General features: G+C 37.3%; 1 protein-coding gene across 13 annotated transcripts in view; it reads right to left on the reverse strand.

Moving 5' to 3' along the window:
* SYNE1 (spectrin repeat containing nuclear envelope protein 1) overlaps positions 1 to 25,314 on the reverse strand; it is a 464,771-nt gene that overhangs the window by 374,868 nt on the left and 64,589 nt on the right. For 12 of the 13 annotated variants that reach the window (XM_059401283.1, XM_059401282.1, XM_059401288.1 and 9 more), the window contains exon 3: positions 1,333 to 1,394. In XM_059401283.1, coding sequence (XP_059257266.1) covers positions 1,333 to 1,394 — 62 coding nt within the window. Of the gene's footprint in view, positions 1 to 1,332; positions 1,395 to 17,690; positions 18,367 to 25,314 lie in introns of those variants that run through there. The other variant, XM_059401279.1, reaches the window with a different exon arrangement.

Below are 25,314 nucleotides of genomic sequence, written 5' to 3' on the forward strand. Positions count from 1 at the left end.
GTATGTTAGTAATGGTTGTATCAGTATCATGAGATTTAAAGGTGATTTCTACTTTCTTTATACTGTGTAAGAGGCTTATCATTAATATTACTTGTAATTAACATGTAATCTTTTTAACAATATCAAAAACAGTAACTCTATTTTCATTTTGGAAAAAAAAAAATCTTTCCCAATTAATGACAATTCTGTAGTAAAGTAATGGCCGGCTGGCGCCAGCCAAGACCAGAGAAAATGAGCCCCCAGGGGCATTTACTGCCTTGTCACAGGGCAGATTCTGGGGACAACCACTGTATGAGAGAATTTCCTTCTCATCAGGGGCTTTTGGAAAGAGATTATAGAGGAGATAATCCCAGTTTATCCTGTATCTAGACGCATCTTTTAGTCTGCTGTCTTTACTGGACTGTGAGCTTCTCAAGCCTGGGAAAGTGTCTTACCAACATCTTCCTGTCTCGAAAGCCTAGCTTAGATATGCAGTGAGCAGTTAATTCGTACAATGGGACTGTAATAAATCGCCATGCTTTGTTTGCTTCTGAACTATAAAAGAGGCTTTGGGGAAGTCCCTGATAAAAAACTGCTCATAGGGTTATGTCTGGCACACTGTAGGCACCACTCCCAGCAAAAGGATCCGTTAACTCAATTCAGACAACTGTACTGTTGTCTATGTTTATTTTTACAAATGCAATGGTTTTTGGTTCACATATTTTTTCATCTGCATATTTATGAGACTAATTTGATTGTAATATTGCCATACTGGGATTTGTTTTATTGTAGCATTTATATTCAAAGTCATCACAATGTACAAATACACAGTCTCCTGATACAACCTAATGTCAGTGTGGATAATCTCGGAATGATTAATCTTTTTAGTGTCTTGCCACCATGGTCACTTTGCTATCAAAGCACGTAAGAGGGGAGCCCAGATGCTGGCATCATCTACTCAGACTGAATTCTTTGCTCAAGACAGACCACTCCTTGCTTCTTTCTGTCCCAAATAGAAACAAGTACATTAAAAAAAAAAAATTGAGCACGATTTCTCCTTTCCACTTGACATATACATTAGTACAGAGGAAATAACTGAACAAACCATTTTGATCAGAATTCACAGAATTGACATGAAGTCACTGCTCTTGACTCTAGCAATCCATTCATTTACTCTCAGAGACAGTGTTAGCAAATGTCACAGATAGGCAACAGTTAAACTGATAGAACTTCCAATATCATTGATTAGTATTAGTGAAAAGAGTGCCAACAGCATTCCTTTATTACACTTGGCATTTAATGATTTATTGGCTCCAAAGAAGAAAATATAGAAGTCTGGGTAGTTTCCTTTACCTTGGCCAGATGAGAATTGATCCATTTTGTGAAAGTACGTTTTTGTACTATCTCTTGCTCATCTAGAAGGAAAAAAAAAGAAAAGAAAATGAATCTAGTTAGAGGACACAGTATATCATAAAGTTGCATCCTAAAAGACATTGGGTTACACAGTTTAGAAGTAATCATAATATTATTTTATCTTCAAAACAATTTTGCCAATTGTTGTCTTGAAGGAAGTGCCAGTAAAACTCCTATTTGATTACTTCTTTATACATTACCAGAAAATGCTTCCAAATTTTCAATATATTAGCCATATGTTAACCTTCACTCACTTATTCAAAGCTCATATACAATCATACCTCAATAAAGCTGTTTGGAAAAAGTTCACTGAGACCAACTAAGTGCCAAGTTTTAGGTTAGATCCAGAGATACATAGAAAACAACAAGGCAACATCTTTGCCATGAAAAATCTAGAAGTAGAGACAGACAAGCAAGAGCATATGTACAGTAGAGGATTACACAGTAATGTAATAAGACAGAGCTGTGTATGTGAGGCATTACAGGGACTTCACCCAGATTGCATGACCTCCAAAGATCCCACCACCTCTTGAAGTCCACACCTCTGTATAAGCAGACTACGGTAGTACCTGTGACTTGTTTCTGATCAACAGACTGTGGCAAAGTCCTACCTATAAAGATGTTACTTGACGTTAGATTCCATCTTAGCTGACCAGAGTGAGAAATCCTCCTGGATCCTCCTGCTTCTTCTGAAGAAGCAAAAAGCCATGTTGTAAACTGCCCATGGAGAGGGTCATGTGACAGGGAAGAGAGAGATATTTTTAGAGAAGGGTGGTCTCCAGCCAAAAGCCAGAAAGAAGCTGGGGCCCTCAGTCACACAACCACAAGGAAACGAACTCTGCGCGAACAACCCAAAGGAGTTCAAAAGTGCATTCTTCCCTGTTGCAGCCTCTGGATAAAAATGCAATGCAGCTGATATTATGGGCTTGTCTACTTAATTGCAGATTTGTGTGACCCTGAGCAGAGAATCCATCTAAGTTAAACATTGTCTCCTGACCTACAAAAGTTTGAGGATAACAAATGAAAACTGTTTTTTGGTTTTTTGGGGTTTGGGGGTTTTTGTTTTGTGTATTGGTTGGTTTCTTTTTCTTTCTTTCTTTTTTTTTTTTTTTTTAAGAGATGGGGAGTTAACGTGGTAGGGTGGTGCAGAGGGGGAGAGAGAATCTTTAAGCAGGCTTCACGCCCAACGTGTAGTCCCACTCGGGGCTCAATCTTAACAACCTTGAGATCATGACCTGAGCTGAAAGCAAGAGTCTGCTGCTTAACCAACTGAGCCACCCAGGCAGCCCTGAAAATTATTTTAACTTGTTAATTTTGTTGTAATTTCTTATGAAACAAGAGAAAATTAATATGGGGGGGATAGGATCCAGAAAGGCTTTAATCAGAGCCATTAAAGATAGGAAATCCAGAGAGCAAGGAGCCAGTTTAAAATATTTGAAGAAAGGATGAGTTCTGTTAATTCTACCAGCATATACCAAGTATCAACTGTCTGTAAAACACAAGACCAGATGCTGTGAGGAACTCAGCTGAACGAAGACACCATTTCAATTCCTCACCCTTTCAGGGATGGTGCTCAGATCTATATTCCCAGAGCTGAGCTCTCCTGGAGAACATCTGACTGCCTGTGACAATATGAGCACTATGATGACAGTAACTTTGTTCCCAATGCCTATAAATGTGACCCAAAAAATACTGTTCAATGAAGAATTGAGGAAATTTAATACCAAACATATTAATTTAGAGAAATTTTGGATATACCCATAGAATTTACAGAATGCCATTATTTCTAATGTACTTTAAGCATATGCTTTTAAACTTTCAAGTACATACAAAAACAAATCAGTATACTAAAAAGCAATGTACTAGGCACAGATATTTATTTTTGTTCTTTTTTTTTAAATTTTCAAAGAATTTAAGAATTATATGGGATGTGTGGAGAGCTGAGTTTGAAAGCAGATAGATTTCTATGTATATCTTTCTGGAAAACCCAAAAAAATCTCAAATTGAACTACAAAAGAAGCTGGAAATATACTCTGTGTTCTCAGAAAGAGAAAATAGGTAATGGAATGGGATAGATGCCTGACAATGTTGTGTCAAATGTTGCTGAAAGCTAAATTCTAATAATTTAACTTGCTATATTATTTTTTTTGGATTACATATCTTCCTTTGAATTATCTGGTATGACTGACTGTAACCAAAATATTTATTTTTAGACCTTTAATGATATGAATGTCCTGTTACATTGAGGATTAGATGACAACTAAATATACAGGAAAATATGTAATTTATTAGAAATTACAGACAGTAAGTTTTAAAACATGAAAATGACATGCTTTGGTTACAAATTTTAAAAATATCACTCCATTTTGTATGTTTTTATGACCAAGGAAAGATATAAAGGAAAAAATGAAGAAAAAATTTATTATATCAAAAATGTGATCATTTTGGCAAGTGCTAAGTGAAACAAGCACAAAAGCAGCTTCCTGTCACCTATAACACAGAAATTCTGTGGTCTCACATAATATGACTCATAATGTTTTCAAGGCTTTTTATTTGCAGTATTGCAGTATGGGGAAGTGATAATGCACATTTAACTTCTGGTTCCGAATGCATTTAATTATTTCTAGTAGTGTTATTTCCCTAGCGAATCAAAGTAATTATTGACTGCTCAGTTTAAAATGACTCAGCAAGCAAATACTCTGGATGAATCTATGTGTATGCAATCATCCCTCATCAAAATTATTAATGTCTTCTTTTCCTACAGAAATATTCCTGGCAAAGTCAATGTACTGTTTATTCTTTTCTTTTTTTTTTTTTAAGATTTATTTACTTATTTGAGAGAGGGAGAGATCACAGGCAGGGGAGAGGGGTAGAGGGAGAAGCAAACTCCCCACTGAGCAGGGAGCCCAGTGTGGGACTCAATCCCAGGATCCTGGGATCATGACCTGAGCAGAAGGCAGACACTTAACTGCCTAAGACACAAGAGCATTCAGGGTTTTGTTTGTTCTTCTGAACCATTCTTTATCTTAATTAATTAATTAATTTATTTATTTATTTATTTTCTAGTTCTAGTATAATTAACATATAGTGTTATATTAGTTTCAGGTATACCCAGGCATGGATATCTCTATCTCTATGTCTCTATATAGATCCTATATTTTAATTAAACAAATTATTACCTATCATATGTAATATATACTTATAAACTCATATAATTCTTATAACAAATCTTCAAGCAAGAACTATTATGCTATTTTTTAAAAGATTCTATTTATTTATTTGTCAGACAGATCACAAATAGGCAGAGAGGCAGGCAGAGAAAGAGGAAGAGAAGCAGGCCCCCTGCTGAGCAGAGAGCCTGATGCGGGGCTCGATCCGAGGCCCCTGCGATCATGACCTGAGCCAAAGGTAGAGGCTTTAACCCACTGAGCCACCCAGGTGCCCCAAACTATTATGCCATTTTAGAAATAAGAAAACCAAGGCAGGTACCTGTAAGTAAGCATTTTTACCAAAGCCACCTAGTGGCGAGCCAAGTGTTTACCTCCACAAGTCAGGTTCTTACACCATTATACTACTGCCCAAGGATGCACAGAAATTACTGTATTAGTCATATCAAATATTAATCATGTTAAAATGATAAATTCATACTTAAATCAATTGGAGTTTGACCTTAAAATCCTTAGGTTCTATAAATAAAGTCATTTAGCAGCAGAATAATCTTCAGTAGTCAAGCTAGATTTGAGAGAATTCAGAACTTCTATAAAATATAAAGTCCAATTTTAAGCTGTTGATGAAGAACTGACCTAATCTCCATAATATAGGTTTACAGTTCTTGTGAATACATAGTTATATTTGATGAAGCATTATGTAAGTATATTTAACTGTTAATCTAATGGTGATTTTTCTATCTTACACTTTTCAGAACAACATGATATGCTCTTATCAAGTGTTCATATGTATGCATGCTAAATATTTCCACTAAAATTATAAAAAGAATAGTTCATTAAGACATTTAGCTGAACATATATGTTAGTTGTAAACACAGAGGTCTGTCTACATCATACATGTAAACTTAGATCTCCAGTTCTAGGAATCACAGAGAATAAGAAGTTAATCCTGTTCGTAAATCTTAATTTCTACATGTAATCTGTAATTTCTATAATTTCTGTTAATGCAAACTAAAATCCACCTACTTCTTAAGCCAGTCAGTTGGAAGTCATTCTTGGACCTTTACTTATCCTCATCCTGCACAACAAATTCATACGGAATTGTTGTTGGTTTTATTTCTCAAATATCTCATCTCAATCAAGATCAATCTAGTGAAGAAACCATCATCTTTTGGAGGCCTGTTCATTTCTTTCACTAGAATCTAAGTTTTAGATGAGACGGCATGGACATCGTCTGATTTACCATCACCGCCTTAGTCATTATTGCTTAGGAGATGCTTAATGAAGAAACGAATGGATGCATTTGCTAAGAACGTGCTAAAGACCAGAAAACAAGAGCTGTTCTAAGGAATAGGTACTACATAGAAGGGACAAGTATGTAAACAATGTCTCAAAGCAATGTGTCAGCTACTGTAACAGAGGAACATATAAAATGTTGAGGGAATATAAATATACAAGCAAGTAATTCTTTTATAGGGCAATGGAACAGGCTGGGAGATTCAGAGAAGCTAAAAAAGGAGGTTCCATGACGTCAACCAGCAGCAGATAAGTGGAAATTTGCAGGTAGAGAAACTTTTAGGAGAAAGAGGCCGTCTTTTAAAAGCATGGCATTATATACTAAAGTGACAGTAAAAATCTATTACAGCTGGAATAGGTTTAAGAAGGGTAAACAAGTAAGTAAGCCTGGAAAACAGGTAACAATTGGGTTAATTAAAGTCTTTGAATAGCGTGCCAGAGTTTGGTCTTTATCTATGGACAACGGGAAGCCATCAACAGTTTTGGAAATGATCATATGAGACCTGAGACACAGAAATAAATATACTACAATGATAGTGTAGAGGCTTAACTGAAGGGAGAGGAAGCTGGGAGCAGGTAGGATATTTGGGAATATTCTAGCAGAACGCACATTAAAGGTGATGCATTCTGTTCTCGAAATGTGCCAAGAGGGACGGCTGCACAGTAACTACTAGAAGTAGTCAGACAGGAGCTAAGGGTGCCTTCTAGATTTTTATCACAGGTAACTGCATAATGATGTCACTCATCAAAGAAGGAAAGAAAAGCAGTAGGCTCCAGATGCATTGCAGATGCATCATGAAACGTCTGGGTAGGATGGTAGCGTCTGCGCAGAGGAGAGCTGAGAATTCAGAAGCTGGATTAGGAGGCGGGTGCTCCACAGGTAAGAACCTGTCAGAGACTCCAGCTTAAGGCCAGGCTTTGATCCAGGTATTACCAGGCATAAGCAGCTCAAACTCTCCTCTCCTCTAAACTTGGATCTTGATTTCTTTCTAAAGGCCAGACTGTGTGAGTAAAAAACAAGAAATAAAAAAGCAAACAATGATAATAACAAAAGCAACAAGAAACAACAAAACTAGTTATGGAAATTAAGTCCTTCACTTTTGTCTCCATCACTGGTTCCATCTCAAAGACAGTTGGTCTAACAGACCTGAGGAGTTGGAAATCATGAGGTCTTAAGGGACGTCTATATAGGAAGGCTATTGTACAAGCATGGCCCTGGGGAATGGTGTCGTAAGAAATAATCCCAAAATTCCTAGGCACTATCCCTCTTTAGAAATGAGTGAAGGATGAAGGGAGCTGGCTCTGACATTCAATTTCTCTATGTCTTTGTCCTGGTATATATTTTTAAAGTATTTTGCTATTTTAGGATAAGATCATGACACATGCAAAAATGAAGCCCAGTTTAGCAAGAGTGATTAAATTTGACCATTAACAAGCTGTCACACCTAACTTAGAGTCAACAGTTTTCCTCCTGATGAGTCATAGTAACAGTGACTCGCTGATTTTGCACAAGTGACTTACATATATACCTGCAAGCAAAGAGACCAGTAAAGAGCAGCCCAGATTATTTTGAGCCTTTGCAATCAATCATGAAAATTTTGCTGCCTACAAACGGGTTAACTGTATTTTCATTTTACCATATGTAATACGTAAAACTGTGAAAGTGAGCCCTATGTTCATTAGCTTTTAAATAGCGTTACTAAATTTTAAAAAGTTAAAATACATGCCAAAGTCCTTCTCACAGATGGTGGGTTTTTTGTTTGTTTGTTTCAAAGATTTCATGTATTTATTTGAGAGAGAGAGAGAGAGAGAGAGAGAGTGTGTGAGCACAAGTGTTGGGGGAGGGGCAGAAGGACAAGGAGAGGCAAAGGGGAGGGGCAGAAGGAGAGCAGGGAGCCCAGCTTAGAGCCCCGGCCCCAGGTTCATGACCTGAGCTGAAGGCAGACGCTTAACAAATGGAGCCACCCAGGTGCCCCCTAACAGAGTGTTTTTAAAAATACTAACGATAATCGAAGTTGACATATTTCAATATATTTAACAAATCTTCTATAAGAACTTATTTCTGAGAGCTAGAGCACTTCACAAATGGGTATGCACCTAAAGTTGTATATTTTTATCAGAGTCATGAACAATCATAAAGATCAAAATACTGAATTCCTGGGTATATCCATCCTTAATCGATGCCACATTAATATAAAAATACCAGCAAGAAAGACTATTTAAATAAGTAAATATAGGGGCGCCTGGGTGGCTCAGTGGGTTAAGCCTCTGCCTTCTGCTCAGGACATGCTCTCAGGGTCCTGGGATGGAGCCACACATCGGGCTCTCTGCTCAGTGGTGAGCCTGCTTCCTCCTCTCTCTGCCTGTCTCTGCCTACTTGTGATCTCTCTCTCTCTCTCTCTGTCAAATAAATAAATAAAATCTTTAAAGAAAAAAAAATTAAAAAATAAATAAATATAATTGTTAAGTCTGAAATTGCTCTCTTTTATAAAAATATTTGTGTATCACGTATAGATACATTGGTTATGATTAACATTTTTTGTGTGTGCAGATTATCATTTTATTCTTTAGGTGCTTTAATGACAATGATGGCTTAAATAAAAGTCTTACAGATTTTAGTTACCTGAAATATAAATGTTAATTTAAAACAAAGGTTTAAAATCATAATTTCTTAGTTATATTTAGTAAGGTTTCCTCATTATTTCCAAAGCAGATGAATTCACCTCAGTAAAAGTTGGAAAGAAATTTTAAAGTACAACCTAAATTGAACTTTTTGACACAACCAAATAACATGGCTATGAAGGAAAAAACAACAAAAACATAGGGTGACAATGTAATCATTATTAACTGAATAACAGCCACAATGAGATGGCCTCAATCAAATTATTGGTTTTGGGTTCAGAATTATACGGTCCCGATTGTCGATCTATGATTACTAAAATCATCACTAACTTTGTCATACCTGGGTAGGGTCTATGGTATACTGACTATTTCAACATAATAAAATAGAGTTTATAATTATCCAATGTTTAAATCCGTAAGTTAAACATGTAAATAAAAAAAATTCAAAACCAGGCTGTGGCTGATTATGAAATATGTACACAAGTTCCTCTTCTCCTGGTCAGCACACCCTTTGCCATCTGATTTTGTTGAGCTTCCTATCAACACCTGGAATGGATTTCCCCACCCCTTGAATCTAGATTGGCCTTAAGACTTGCTTTGACCAATAATGTGGCTGACATGATTTTATATGACTTCTGAGGTTGGTCCTTGAAAAGTCTTGAGGCTCCATTTTTGGCTCTCTCAGAACTCTGCCCCGAGACCTCACACAAGGGAGCTGAGCCAGCATCCTAGAGGGAAAAAGACATGTTGAAGAGAACTCAGGCAGGTGACAGCCAGCAACAACTGTTAGACCTCCAAGTCAGTGGACCTAAGAGTCCTGCTGATCCTCTAGCTAAATGCATCCATGTAAATGAGCTCAGGCACAGCCAACAGAGGAAACACCCAGCCCACCCACAGAACATGAGAAACCATAATGTGTTACTGCTTTAAGCCACTAAGTTTTGGTGGTGGTTTAGCAAAAACTAAGGGAAACAGAAACTTCTATGGGGAATATAGTGGTGCATTAGCAAAAATCTACAACATGGGGTATTGCTTTGGGAACAGGTAGGAAGGAGGCTAGAAGGACACAGACTGTTGGTAGAGACTAAAAGGACGGTGGCACACTGCTCTCGGAGATCAGGAGAGTCACATATATTTTATGTATTATAGATCCTGGCGTCTGCAGTAACTTGACCTTGTGCATTTGGCTAGAGAGAGGGCTAAGAGCATCAACTGCCTTTCCTGCAGAAGGCTGAAAGCATCAACTGCCTTCTTATGAGGTACTAGAAGACAAAAATGAACCAAAGAAGGCATTTTCTCATTTGTGTTGGATTACAAAATTGCCATCCCCAGTCTTTCCTGGAAAAATATTTGCAAAGTAAAAAGTAGCTTCCGCGTAACAATAAATCAAGAGTGCGACTGTAAGACACCCCCCCCCTTTTTTTTTTCAGGATAAATCGCTAGAACTTTAATTGTTGAGTTAAAAAATATGTACATTTTAAATTTTGACCAACTTTACTAAATTACCTTTCTCCGAGGTTAAATCAATTCACATTCTTATCAATCAGGTTTTAATGTAAGACCCATTTTTAAGAACTCAGAAAGATTAAAGTTAGCATGGACTTGACCTTCTCAACTAGATAAGCCAGCTTCTGAGAATCATAAGGACACTGCCCACAGCACCCTCACCTGTGGTCCAGAATTTTTTTAAATTTTGGGTTTGAGGGGCTCTTGGGTGGCTCGGTCAGTTAAGCGCTGGACTCTTGATTTCAGCTCAGGTCATGATATCAGGGTCATGAGACTGAGCCCAGTGTTGGGTTCTGCACTCAGTGGGGAGTCTGCTGGCGATTCTCTCCCTCTCCTTCTGTCCAGCCCTCTCCTGATTGCACACACACGCACTCTCTCAAATAAATACATAAACAAATCTTTTTTTAAAAAAATGAATTTTGGATTTGAGTGGCACAGAATGAGCTTCAAGCTAGTTTTTAGAAAGTCAACAAATCTGTTAGACTTCACATATTTGAGAGACAGAGAGAAAGTGAGTGTAAGAGGAGGGAGGAGGTGGGAGGAGCCTTAGCAGGCTCCAGGCTAAGCACAGTGCACAAGGCAAGCTCCATCTCACAACCCTGAGATCATGACCTGAGCCGAAATCAAGAGTCAAATGTTCAACCAACTGAGTGACCCAGGCACCCCACATCAACAAACCTTTTAAGTAAAACACCACCACTTTGCACTAAGGGGAGAGGACAGTTCAAAATGAAGACAAGACTTTGGAACGACAACTTTATATGATTAGGAAGACGGCTGAGAAAACGATCAGCCATAACACAAGCCACTTCTTATCAAAAAGACAAGAATACCTCTGGCCCCCGGATTAAAGGGACTAGCCACATGTGCCTAGCTGGATTTCAGAATTATTTCAGACCATGACTATTATCTCTTTTCTATCCTTTGAACAGAGGCATCTAGTGCAATGGTGCTGGCCCATCTCATCATTGCATATTGGATAAAGAGGAGGCACCCACTTCTCTTTTTAGTTTATAGGCCTGCATATTGGGAAGAATTATACCTGAGGAGGCTCATTTATATGTGGACCAAAGGCAGATCACATGACACTGGATTTGGAGCTTGTCGACATCATTGGTGATATTTCCAGTGTCTTGAGAGGATGTAAATGTCTTTGGATGTAGAAAGAACAGAAGTAATAGTGACCAGAGGACAGATTTTAAATTATGGCCACAAAATTCTCTGGTCCCATCCTCTTTTGAAATGTGACTTTGTTCTTTCTCTCATCAAAGGGTAGAACTGATTCCCCCCTCCTTGTATTATCCTTGCTTTGATCAACAACACAGCAGAAATGACTTTATGGCATCTGATTCTAGGCCCTAAGAAGTTTTGTACTTTCTATTTTGGCTGTTTTGGATTTCTGTCTTAAAACTATCATGTAGGGAAAGCAATCTATATGGGAGGACAAGAGTCCATGTGGAGAAGAGCTGAGATGCCTTATCATATAGCCAGAGCCAACTGCCAGATACATGGGTGAGGTTATTGAGGACGTAGTTCAGCCAAGCCCGCAGATAAACTCATCCCAGAAGAAGCCAGAAAACTGAGACCTAAGGATTCAGGGTTGATGCATCTCTTACCTCTTCTCTCCCACAGGCCCATACATACATGATCACAAATGCCTCATGGCAAGAAAGCACTTTCTCCATCATTCTATCCCTAGAGACTAAATCACTGCCTGGCACATTGTCTTATATATCTGTCCTTAGGAAACCATCCATATTTAACTGGGAACTAGTGAACTAACCCACAGATTATGAAAAATGATGAATTCTGGTTATTTTAAGTTTGGAGTGGTTTGTTACACAGCGATAGCTAACTACAACAAATGCATTTACTTGTACGATAGACGCACAAGTAATCCTTCTTTTCCTTCCCCATCACCCTGTCTTCTGAGGTGAGATGCTGGCTGCTGAGGTTTCTCGGCTGGCTTGGTTGGGTCCATTTCCTGGACCTTTGATGTTCTGATCAGATGAGTCAAGGAGAAAAGTGTGTTAAGGAACAAGGGCACCCAAAGTTATTCTCCATATGTTTAAGCAGAGATTAACTGAGGAGGACAGAGGGGAAGAGGAGAGGAGAGGATCAAGAGCTCTCAGAGGAGTTGGCTTGAGGAAAAAGATGGAGTAAAGAGAATTTTAAGGGAGTTCTGCCTCTGTTGAGTGCTCTGATCATTCCTTCAATTTTTTGTAAGCAAATGTCAGTAATGACATATTGCTTTCAAGATTTTTAGAACTGGAATTGCATTTCTTTAAGTGAAACCAATGACCAGATTTAAAAAGCCCTGTTTCATTAAAGTTACTCTTGCAAAATTGAGTAACATCTCACTACGAAACTGAGTCTTAGTCTAACCTAATTACCACCAAATTTACTTGCTATTTGAATCACTTATTTAATGAATACCATTGTGTCCCTATTGTAGAGGATACCATACTCTGGCTGGATATGGGAATACTCTGAGAGGCTGGTGTGGTTTCTTACACTCCAGAAAGGAGAACAGGACTCATTAAGAAGCACCACAGCCCAGGTTCTGTGCATGCAGAACAAAGGACAATAACTTGGCATATGTGAGTGGAATAAAGAAAAAGAGACCGCAGCTATGAAATTAAAGGCATCTTGATCAGTAGAAAAAGTGAAAGCGAACACCTACTGTTTGCTTGCATAGGAGCTATGTGGAAAACGCTGCTTTTGCAACTGATTTTTTTTTAATAAAATCACTCGATATATAAAAAAGTGAGAAGAGCTGATCTCCTTGAAGGATTACTTCCAATTAGCACAGAAGCCTTTAGAAAAGTTTCAAGCTGGAGCTGGATGAACTTAGCCACACATAGCTCTGTAATGGTAAAAAGTGGCACATCTCCTGATGTTGCAAGGAAGGGACCACAATGTTGAAATCTTTTCCTGTTGTGAGTGCTTAGCAATACGAGTGTAGTGGAAGGAAAGTACGTATTAGAAAATGTCATAAAATACCATCTTCATACAACCATTTTATTGAAACATTAAATTCTACTTCAACACTAGAATTTCAATCAATCAAAATACAGTGTTTTATTTTGGGTAGGGAGGGAGAGCAGAGAGTAGTTGATCACAGTGTTCACGTATTTTATGTTCCATATTTAGATGCAACTTTTAAAGAAATAGCTCTTTCAGGGGTGACTGGGTGGCTCAGTCGGCAAACCATCTGTCTTTGGCTCAGGTCATGATCCCATGGTCCTGGAATTGAGTTCCAGTCCTGGGATCACAGTCCGGCACAGGGCTCCTGCCTATAACAGGGAGCCTGCTTCTCCCTCTGCCTGCTGCTCCTCTTGCCTATTTGCTCTTTCTCTCTGACAAATAAAAACAAACAAACAAACAAACAAACAAAACCAACAAGCATATAGTTCTTTCAAATAAATCTGACTTTTTCTAGCTAGGACCTTCAGAGTTCAGTTACGGTGTTTTGTTTTTCTCATTAAATTACTACCCTTTGTCTTAAGCAGGTTTAGGATTACAATCTCACCTTTGGGGATTCTGTATTTTAAATTACTGCTAATATTATTTCTTAGTCTCGACCTGTGATCTAAATTTTTTTCTCCCTCTTCATTACTTTTATCAATATCTGAACACAAAATACGATAATTTGACACAATTTCACTTCTGTTTTATACTGTATGCCCTCTTCAGAAGGAAAGAGAGCTACAGTTCTAACAGTGAAATTCCTGAATTTGAAAAGAAGGCAAAATAATAAAAGCTGAGGGGTGCCTGGGTGACTCAGTGGGTTAAGCCTCTACTTTTGGCTCAGGTCATGATCTCAGGGTCCTGGGATCGAGTCCCACATTGGGCTCTCTGCTCAGTGGGGGCCTGCTCCCCCCCACCTTTCCCTGCCTCTCTGCCTACTTGTAATCCCTCTCTCTGTCAAATAAATAAGCAAAATCTTTTAAAAAAATAATAAAAGCTGAAAACAGTAAAAGTGAAAAAATATCAGATCACAAAGTTTGAGGAGTAGATGCCAGAAATCCCAGTCTCAAACATAGTCAACCCTGGCTCATAATGGTCAGTTAGCCACTTGGAAAACCTGAATTCCGTGTGCAGTCACAAACAGAGCCCCAGATGGTATTCAGTTTTTGGTTGCTTCAGGAGTGGAGTGACAGCAGTGACCTTGGTCATAAACGACAATCCGCTGGATCACAGAAGCTATGACCACTGTGCCAACTGCAGAGGCTTCCACATGAGAAAACAGGTGGTGAGTGTCACAAAGGAACTTCCTCAAGTGGTCAAGCTTATATGTAATGTATGTGCATGTACTTATGAGTAATATAGTATCTTAAGCTCTTAAAATAATAGTAACAACAGCTATCATCTATTTAGAAAGTATCACGTGGCAGGCATAATGGTATGTATGTTTATTATATATATAATCTAATTTAAACTTGACAACAACCCTGAGAGAAAATATCCCCTCACCTGGATCTTACCTGCAAAAAATGGGGTAACAAGGTTCATCAACTTGCTTCCAGTGACAAATACACTCAGTGGCATAGCACAGCTCTGTGTCTTTCCAAAGCCTGTAGCTTCAATCACGTCACTCTACTTGTACCTCCAATTGCCCATTGGGGTTTCTAGAATAGTTTTATTTATACCACCTGATTGTTACCAAACCCTAGAGAAACCCAACAATGATACTCTATCCAACTCAAGATAAAACAACCAAGTTTCATAAATAAATTGTCTCAGCAAATGAGTGTCTAAGCCAAACAAGTTAGTCTGAATCCTTGTCCCCCTGCACCATATTAGCAACTAATTCACTAGAATCTAGACAACAGATAGAGCACCTCCACACTAGGTCATGTACCATCTTCCTGAGTTACAAGCTATAAGGGCTGCTTCTCCCCAGTGATACCTTGACCTGTTGTCTTCAGTTCTCCAACCTTTCCCACCTCTTTATTCTTCATCTTTATATTTGTATCTGCCTTGGTATTATCAGGTGTCACAGGTCAGGCCAACGGGGAAACCAACTTTAGAAGAAATTTTGTTAACATCGCTTCTCGGCCTTTTGGCTAAGATAAAGTGAAGAAATTTTGTTAGCAGGAGGTTGTTCGGGCATGTGCTCTCAGAAACAATATTTTTAAGGGTGTGAGGGAAGCAGCATTGGACAGACAGAGATGTTGAACTGAGATGCAGTTATGTCTCTGAAGCTGGGATCTCTTCAGAGATGTCCTAAATTGAGGCAAGGAGCCAGGGCTTTATACCTAGGCACTGACCACTCACTGGATATGGGCCGACCTGGGGAGGGGTCTAAGTAGGATGAGGCAGATCCCTTGACCTGAGGACATATCCTGGAAGGGTTTAGCGGTGAGCCTCCAGCAGGCAACAATCTGGGTGGCTGGGGGAATGAGAGCCCCAGGACTGAAGAACAGGACTTGCACTGCACCCCACAGCTTGAGCTACATCCGCCACAAAGAGGATATTGCAAAGAAAGGGGCAGGGTCACACCTCTGATGAGAAAGTCATTAGACAGGTTCTCCAAATCATCCAGATGATTTAGTCCTACCAGTTTGAATGCATTCTCACAAATTCATGTACTTTCTCAATCCAGCCAACCGAGCTTGGTTCTGCCTTTGGGCCTTCTGGGCCTTCCTATCTGAGGTACCCTTCTACTTCTCCAACCAGACATCTCCAGCAACCACTGGCTAGTCCTGCCCTCTGTCTGGCCTCCATATTACCATCCATCCTGTCAGTTTCTTTCCCCCGTAGGTGATGCTGCTCTTCTAGCTCCTCCCAGCTCAGCCAGGCGCCTATGCAAATAAGCAATGGAGTGTCCAACACTGACCTATAGGCAGGACCAGGAGCCTATGCCAATAAGAAATAGAAGGTCCAACACTGACTTGTAGGCAGGACCAGGAGCCTATGCCAATAAGAAATGGAGGGCCCATCACTGACCTGTAGGCAGGACCTGGGCCCAAAATGTGTTCTCTTTAACCAGTGTTCTAAGAAAATGTTTTAACTAGCATGTTTTGGAGTGAGACTTAACATTTCCCAGTTTTACTCAATTTTCTTAGACCAGTTACTTCTTGGATTACCTGAAGGTAACTGACTTTCAGACATCGAGGAAAAAGGAAGACTTGACTTCCATATATGCCCAGGTTGGAAGCAGGTAAGGGGAAAATATGATGAGAAATCTTAGGAAGTGGTAACAAGCAGAATAAAGACTCTCCCAATTTAAAAAGAAGCTATTCTAAATATTAATATAACTATTTTAATCATATCCTTAGAGAAAGAATATATAATATATAAACTATATAGATTATATCATATATAATGTATAATATAATATGTAATATGTTACATCAATATGTTATAATAATTATATTAATTAAAAATATTATATTATATGGTTGTTATGTGGTTTTTTCTGTTATATCCTTGAGAAGAGTAGAAGAGGTTTTCTGTTCCCTTTCTCTACCCCCACCTCCCGGTATTTTAAATTGGTGTAAATGTAGATAAGTACATTATTTCAACTAAAATATTTCATGGAAACTCAGAAAAATCAGAATTACTTAAACATCACTTGTAATTATGTAAAGATTTAAATCAAGGAAACACAATTTGATAAATGTATATAAATAAACATAAGATTTTGGTGTTCTCATATATAACAAACACCAGATTCCAAATACCAATGAGCTATAAGAATACATGGTACCCTTTCTATAAAACTTTGGGAATCACCGGAATCTAGGTTAAGAACAAACTTGTTATCAGGATATTCCATGCAGCCAAACATTAGCATAAGACTTGCTATTGTATCTATGATTACTTCTTAGTCAGAAAAATTTCTCAGCCAATTATGTTTGGAGGTCTCATCACAAAAAAAAAAAAAAAAAAAAAAAAAAAAAAGTTGTCATGACCCCAGAGGCAAACTGGAATGCATTTGGGTACCACCTTCAATGTAAGCATAGAGGTAAGTGATCCTCACATTTTATTTTATTCTATTTTATTTTATTTTTCTTTTCATCCTTACATTTTATAAAAGTCTGAAAATAAGATAAAATAATTTCATTACATTCAGATGAAGATATGAAATAAGTAAATGTACTTTAAAAATTAGAATTTTAAAACAATAGTACTGGAAGTAAAAAGAAAATTAAGCTGTTAGCAGACTGTGAAAATTCTTGACTGGAGATTTGGGTTTCAAGAGTATCTGTGCTTTTTAGCTTAAGGAGATATTAAGTTCTGTTATAAATGGTAGACGCTGATGCATTGATAAGTCTTAGGTTTCAGAGACCTCTTCTTTAGAACATACAATTATCAATCATCTAAATTCCTACACTGAAAGTTGGCTCTTATTTTATCTTAGCACTCCTGGTAAACTTTTACTGTTCAAACTTACACTGTAAATATGGGTTTTAGGTTTTCCAGAATCACAAACATAGACCAGAACTATTCATTTCACTCCTATTAGTGTTCAACTCAGATAAAATAAGAAGATAAAATTTTCAACTTAGAGCTGCTTTAAAATCTATTTTATACAATCTTAATGTTTCTGTGCCAGGGATTCAGACTGGAATTATATTAAAAGAAAAAGTAACACACACAATTACATTTAAAAAAAAAAAAAGTGCGCACACACACATGCACACAGATACACACACACACACACACACACACACACACAAACAACAATAACAAAAGTACCTTTTATCGCACCAGGAGTCTTGAAGTTCGTTTTTATCATATCCCACCTATTATAGTTACTTTTGGAACTTGTCCTAATTCAATCAGTATCAACATCAAACACAGCTTTCACCAAGGGAACTTCCAACTCAGCTAGCGGCTTCTCCCTAAAGTATCCCTATAGCAACGCCTCTATAATAGCACATTATTCCCTCATTCTTTAGCCTTACCCCCTGCTTACTGACCAAATGCACCACTCTCCAATGCCAGCATTTCTACAAAGACGGCTTTTCTATCGATTTTTAAAAAGTGCTTCAGATGCATTTCAGGGGAAAAAATAACACCTTTTTCTGCCTATACTTAGGAATTCAGGCTTATTATGTCAAAGTCTTAAAAGTTTATAAGGTTTTTGTTTTTTTTTTTTGTTTTTTGTCTTTTTGCTTGAAAAGAAATCACTCAAATTATTAAAAATCCCAAATTATAACCTTAGATGTATATGTAAAGGTTTTAGAATTCTGGAGAAAGAATGAAATGAATCCTTTATAGGAAATATTATATTAACTTTTAATTTCTCATGTTTATTTTTATATAAGAGATCATCTTATTTCTTTATTTTCTTATTTAATTTCTTAATCTTCTCTTACTCTTACTTATTTCTAGTTTGTTCTTTGAACTTGCTGGAATTTTATCCAAATATCTAATATTGTGACACATCAAGTTAAAAATTATAATTACCACATTAGAGATATACATTATAATTATAGCAAGTTACCAAGCGAATCACACTGACACACACACACACATACACACACACACTCAGTTTGTATATGTGTATAAACAATATTAAAGAGTTTTTACATTACTTAAATAAATACATAAAATATTAAAGAAAAAGCTATACAAAAGAAAAAAAAATAGGCACAAGAATCCCCAAAGACTATTTTAAAAGTTCCTTGTTAACGCTTCCTAAAACAACTTAAGACTGGATCCCCAAGTAAAAATGCTTATTTTTTGTGAGTTGAGATTTGTGTGTCTCTCCAGGCTAGAATACAATAATTTCTTGACCTGGGATTTCAGGGTAAAATGGAAAATCATTTTTAGCCATATTCTTGCCTGTTAAAATGACAGTATAATGAAATTAGTAATGGAACTGTTTTCATTTCTCTGTCCCATTTAGAGTAAGGGATGTTGACTGTGATACCAAATTTGATTATAAAGTATGTTTATGAAAAATGTTAGCTATTACCATGACTTACAGAAAACAACCACAAAACTACCACTTAGTAGAGGCAGAAATGGAATGATTAATTTCCTCAGAAGTAAATGTTTAGCTCCGGGAAGGCAACAGACCTAATTTGGGATCCCCAGCGTTAGCATTTACTGTGAGACCTTAAAGAGGTGACTCAGCCATTTTATGCCTCAGTTGACTCATTTGCACAAGGCAGATGCAAATAACACAATCCCCACAAAATTGCTGTAAAGGTTAAATTTGGTAACTTACATAAATGTTTGGTCCAAAGCTTTCCACATAGTATTTATCATCAATAAAGGTTGGTTTTTGTTACATTTGTTTTTGCTCATTAATTTAAATATGATAATAAAAGTTTATGTTAAGCAAAAAGAACTGACCATTGCTTGCTTTGATTTTATTACTAGAATATATTTAACAAAGGCAGGAAAATTAAGAAATTTCTATAAGCCAGGAGAAACTTGATTTTTTTTTTTTTATGTCTTTTATCTTTACTTGCTTCCAAATACTAAGAATCAGTGCTTCGTGTGAAGGGTAAGGCATTCCAACACAGGTTTACTGAACAAATCTGAGCCATGAAGTCTGATTTATCTTGATATGTTTAGGGCTAGTGAGTAAGTTATTTAACTACTAGGAATAAAGTCATCCTCCAGCCTGGAGATCAGGGCTTACCACTCCTCCTATAAGGGCTTGTCCTCCAATATGGCAAGTGCTATAATGAAAAGTCCATGAAAGGTGTGGACTTAACAATATTCTTTGTGTTTGGCACTTTCGTTTCATCATTTACTGGGTGGGGAGGCTATCCCTGCTCACCTAATCCCAATATATTCAGCACCGAATTTTCACCCTTATTATTCTTGAAATTTTCACTCGTATTCACTCAAGACCAAAAGACTCAACGTTTGCTAAACTTACCACTTCAAATTTTCCACTTATTCAGATAATTCTGTTGCTGAAAAAAGGGACATTTTAAAAGGCTCCTCTAAAAAAGGGCATTATTTTCAAGAAACACAGAGGAAAAGAAGACAGAAATGATGTAGCATGGATTGACAAATAGGATGTCTTATTTTCTCAAATTTCTCCTTTCAGCCTTACTTCTCCTTGCTAAGCAGCTATTAATCACTAAGGGCAAGGAAATGTGGAGATGACAAGTTAAAGAGAGTTTGTAGTCCTCCAGGAAGACCAAATTTCTTAACTGGCTTTAAGCAAGATTTACTGCACACAAATTATGTGCAAGATACGAACTGGGTATACTGATGATCTGGGGGGCGGTGAAAGTGAACAAGGTTAAAAAAAAGAAGATCCAGGTCCTAAAGCTAGCCTCTTTGTGAACTTACTACCTTCATATGTCTGTATTTCTTTTCTCGCTACAAGAACACAGCACTATGTCTGTGTCAGGTGAAGAAGCAAATATAATAGCCTCATTGTGATTTTATTGCTCCCCAAATTTGAGCCTGTGGTGCATGTGGGAGCCCAGGGTGAAGCACCTCATCGTGTTCAGAACAGAGAGAAAAGCCAACAAGGAAAGACTGACTTGGGCAAGCAGATGTTGGCTTGTTTACCAATAATATGTTCTCTCTTCTCAAGCTAGAGCATGGAAAGAGCATGACCTTCCCTTTTCAGTTTTGTCCAGGGCAATCTTGTTTCTTTTCAGGAAGAGACAATAATACCAAAAGAAAAAAAAAAAATCTGGCTTAAAAAAAAAACCAAACAACAACAAAGAAGTATGATAGGAAGGATGTGCAAAGGAAGCACAGGAAGAAGCAAGAGCAGTAAAATGTCGCAGAGACAATTTTAGTCCAGTCCACCACTGTTCAAGTTATACTGAAAGCATGGTTAAAATAGCACTTTGTCAGTAAATCTCAAGTTCATGGTACTCTAGGATAAGGCTCAGTGGAATTATCGAGTGTGGCTGCCAAATGGACATCAGGCAGGAAGAGAAACCACAGGTTCACTTTCAGCAAGGTGTCCTTACAGGATACGCCACGTAGAGCTTGGCCTGACTCAAATATTAATTTCACAAACAAGTGCAGTGATAAGAGGGACTGTCATCACTTCAGGGTGTCATTTCAAGGCTGGAGAAGCAACCCACAAACTCAGTTTTCTTGTGGCCTGTAAAGTAGCCTTTGGTTGCTGACATATTATTTTAAACATTAACCAAATCATGGTAACACTCAACAATGAAACATTTTCCTTCCTCACAATAATATAAAATTGTATATTCTTTTGTTTTCCTAACCTCCTTAACTCATGTTTTTCTTTAATTTTTAATTTCTTTAAATTTTTTTTAGAAAGGTCTTTATCAGTGGATTGTACTGCAAGCTTAGGCATCAGAATAATTATATATATATAGATTAGATTATATAAATATACATATATATATAAATATATATATAAATATACATATATATATTTGTATATATATTTGTATATATATGTATATTTATATAATCTAATCTATATATAATTATTCTGATGCCTCTATTAAATTATTTGTCTCCATTTTTTGGAGACATTGAGTCCTTATAGCATTCTCGGAAACTCTTCTTCTAATCATGATGTCTTTAGTCTGAAATTCTCCAGCTGTCCCAGTGCCAAAGAATTATTGTTAAGAGTAACTTTGAATTTATAGATTTTTCTGAAAAATCCAAGAAAATAGTGATCTTTATTAAGTTGTCCAAAAAAAATTTCTTAAATGCTTTCTTTAAAAAAAAATGAGAGAGAGGTCTGGTTCTTTATGAAGATAATCTTAGTTCTATCAAGAAACGTAACAACGAGGGGAGCAGATTCAAATAAAACAAAATATTCAAATACAGCAAATATTTGTACCCACTCTACCAAACATTCAAATACAAGAAAAGGTGAAGTGAGTTGAAGCAGTGTGATAACAGGTAAGAAACAAGCCAAGAATGGAATGGAAAACGTAGTTCAGAAAGAGACCGCAGCCTATGAAAATAAAAATGAGAAAGAAGAGCACCTGGGTGGCTCAGTAGTTTAAACCTCTGACTCTCGGTCTGGACTCAGGTCATGATGTTAGGGTCCCGGGACTGAGACCCGTGTGGGGCTCCATGTTCAGCAGGGAGTCTGCTTCTCTGCCCCTCTCTCCCTCTCCCACTGCCCAGTCCCCTACTTGTGCTCGGTTGGGATCATACGCTCTCTCTCTCAAATAAATAAATAATTTTTTTTAAATGAAAAAGATTATCTAGTGAATGGCTTAGGCAAAATTAGAAGACAAATCAAGATAGATAAGTCAGTTTAGAGACTCACTTCACACCGAAATAAATTCCAAACAGTTTAAGGAATTAAAGGAACTGTAACAAGTACTTGAAAATAAGGTAAATGCCTATGTTTACGGAATGAGGAAGCATAATCATGGCCTAAAAGTAACAGAAGCTACATAGATTTCATTGCTTAAAAATAAAAAGTGCAAAATTTTTAACAGCAAATTTTAAACATAATTAAAGACAAAGAGTATATGGGTAAAATATTTGCCAAAAATATAATAGAGTTAAAATTTTAAATAAAATCAATGATAAAAACCTCAAGCTATATTGCATTGTTAAACAAAGGTATGAACAAGCAACTCACAAAATGGGCTTTTAAAATATGTGAGATAAGTTTTGAAATTATTTCGATAAAAAATGGATATTAAAACAATAAGATAAGCATAAAATCCGGGGGAATTATTTTTTCTTTTCAAAGAGAGAGAGGGTGGGAAAAGGCAGAGAGGGAAAGAGAGAATCTTAAGCAGGCCCCATGCCTAGCATAGAACCTGGCATAGGACTCAGTCTCCTGAGATCATGACCAGAGCTGAGCTATCCAGGGGCCCCAATCCAGAGGTAATTAAAAAAAAAAAAAAAAAAAAAAAAAAGATTGGGGGGGTAGGAAAAGAAAAAAATGAAAGAAGGTGGGATTGGGAGGGAGACAAACCATAAAGGACTCAGTCTCAAAAATCAGACTGAGGGTTGCTGGGGGAGGGGGTACGGGAGAGGGGGGGTGGGGATATGGACATTAGGGAGGGTGTGTGCTATGAGGAGTGCTGCGAAATGGGTACACCTGGCGATTCACAGACCTGTACCCCTGAGGATAAAAATACATTATACATTTATTAAAAAAAAAAAAAGACATTCTGAGCCACAAAAAGATCTTATTTTCAATTATTATAATGAAGATTAAACAACATGGGTAGGTTAGCTATGTGTTTCCCATAGCCTCAATATTACGGGAGATGGGTGGTTCTCAGAATGTCTGGATCAGCATCACCAGGAACGTAGCAGAAATGTCAACTCCCCAGGCCTAACCCACACCTACAGAATCAGACCCGTAATCTGTTTCAACAAGACAGGTGATTCTCAGGCACAATCAAGTATGGGGATCACTGTGCGGATGATAAACTGTATAAAACGCTGTGGTAAAACAGCATGCGTCCAAAATGCCTGGTTTAAGTTCCAGTTTCAACTCTTGGGCAAATTATTCAGACTCTGTCTTTCAGTTGCCTCATCTGTAAAATGGTGATAATAATCACATACCCCGCACAAGGGTGTTAGGAAGACAGCTTGAGCTAATATCTAGAAAGCATACAAAATAGTACGTAGTATATAGTTTAGTCCTGTCGTTAAATACAAATAAAAAACCAAAAAATATTCTATTTAAAAAGGGAAAAGAACACATTAAAAGTTGTTTTTAAATAGTCAACAATTATACATTAAAATGATAAATCAAGTTGCATATCTGTAATAGGATCCTAGGTAAGTAAACAGCTCATGAATGATAAGATGAACAGGAGAGAGAAAGACAAAGGAATAATATAGATTGTATCCGAAATAATTTCAAGTACTCTGACGAGAGTCATATAAAAGTAATTCAGAGAGATAACCCTGAAGTGTGAATTCTTATGTTGTCTCAAACAATTTGGGAATTTAAAACTTCTCTCTTTGATGGTAAAAAAGTGTTTGTTTGATTTTCTATGCTAATAAAGTGGCCGTAGAAACACGGCTTGAGCCCATACTTTGATATAATAAATAACCCTTTATTAATTCATAAGTGATCCAAGTATGATCTTAGCCTGCCAAGAAGATGTGATCTCAGTGGTTTCAGTCTATTAATACTTACTTCTCTGATTTACAGTTTAATACTGACATAATTTCAAAACAAAAACTGCAAGTCTGGTAATTATTTCAGTGTTGTCTAGACCCTGTCTGACAACTCCACTGAATTCTTCAATTATTTAGCTGTTAATAATAACTAAATCATCATGAAGTCACAGCAAAATAAATGAAAAACACAATCTTATATTTTCTATTTTTAAACATTCTTGCTCAAGACTAAGATAATACAAAACTTAAAAAGTACTAATACTTATCCTCTATCATGTAGATATTTGATCGTCTAAAACATTACAGTATCTTTTGTCATGCTTTCTAAAATCTTTTGAATATCTGTCCGTAAAACATTTGCTCTATCACATTCCAAATATATGCCCTTCCATCTCTGTATAATTTGCAGCTTCTCTCATGTGAACAGAGTAACCAGGGAGCTCCCTGGGCCTTTGGGGTCAGGTAGATGGGGAATTCACTGAGGCTCAGGAAGAACGGAGGTTATTGAAGAACAAAGCAGTCAACTTTAACCTTTTGGTGAGTCCCAGCCTTGTCATCATTAGGGACATGACTCACTGAGACTATCTTGAATCTTTAGTCTCCTCACAGTACAAGGAATGATGCAGGGTTCCTCCTATCCTTTACCCTTAACAAATACAGGAGGGGTGGTCCTCCATCTGTTCCCACCATGAAGTCAGACTCACCCTCTCATAACTCCTCCCACGAGCAGAGGTAATTGACATGATTGGATTCCTTTCCTCCTACAAATTCATAAAGTGCTATCTAGGAAGGTTCACACCCTCGGACCACGGCAAGAAATCTCATCTTTGTTGCCTACGTCACTGACTCCTACCTAGAGCAGTATGGAGACTGTCAGTAGGTGAGCATCTGCCAAGACACTCCCCCATCTGGAGGGGTTTGAGTGACACCCCTCTGCCCAGTCTCAAGAAAGGACAGACATGGGGTGATTCATCCCATTGGTTGAAAAACTAGAAGGGAAGGGACTGGAGTCAGAAATGAAACTGCCTCTTCAATCTGATGGTTAATCTGGTCTTTTTGACAGAGGTAAGAATACACAGATATTTTTTCAAACAACAATTTATTTCAGTGACCTAGTTTCAATAAACGTAACCAGTAAACTTTATCTTACAATGTGTTAACTTCTGAAATCCCTCTTAACCCAATGTAATGGCAATGCTGTTTTGAGGTTTGTTTTGTTTTTGTCTTGAGAATGCTTAAGAACAGGAAACAAAGTACCCATGACTAGACTTGCTCTTTTAAACAACAAGCTTTGGCAATG

The sequence above is a fragment of the Mustela nigripes genome, chromosome 5, assembly GCF_022355385.1.
Source record: "Mustela nigripes isolate SB6536 chromosome 5, MUSNIG.SB6536, whole genome shotgun sequence".
Taxonomy (NCBI): domain Eukaryota; kingdom Metazoa; phylum Chordata; class Mammalia; order Carnivora; family Mustelidae; genus Mustela; species Mustela nigripes.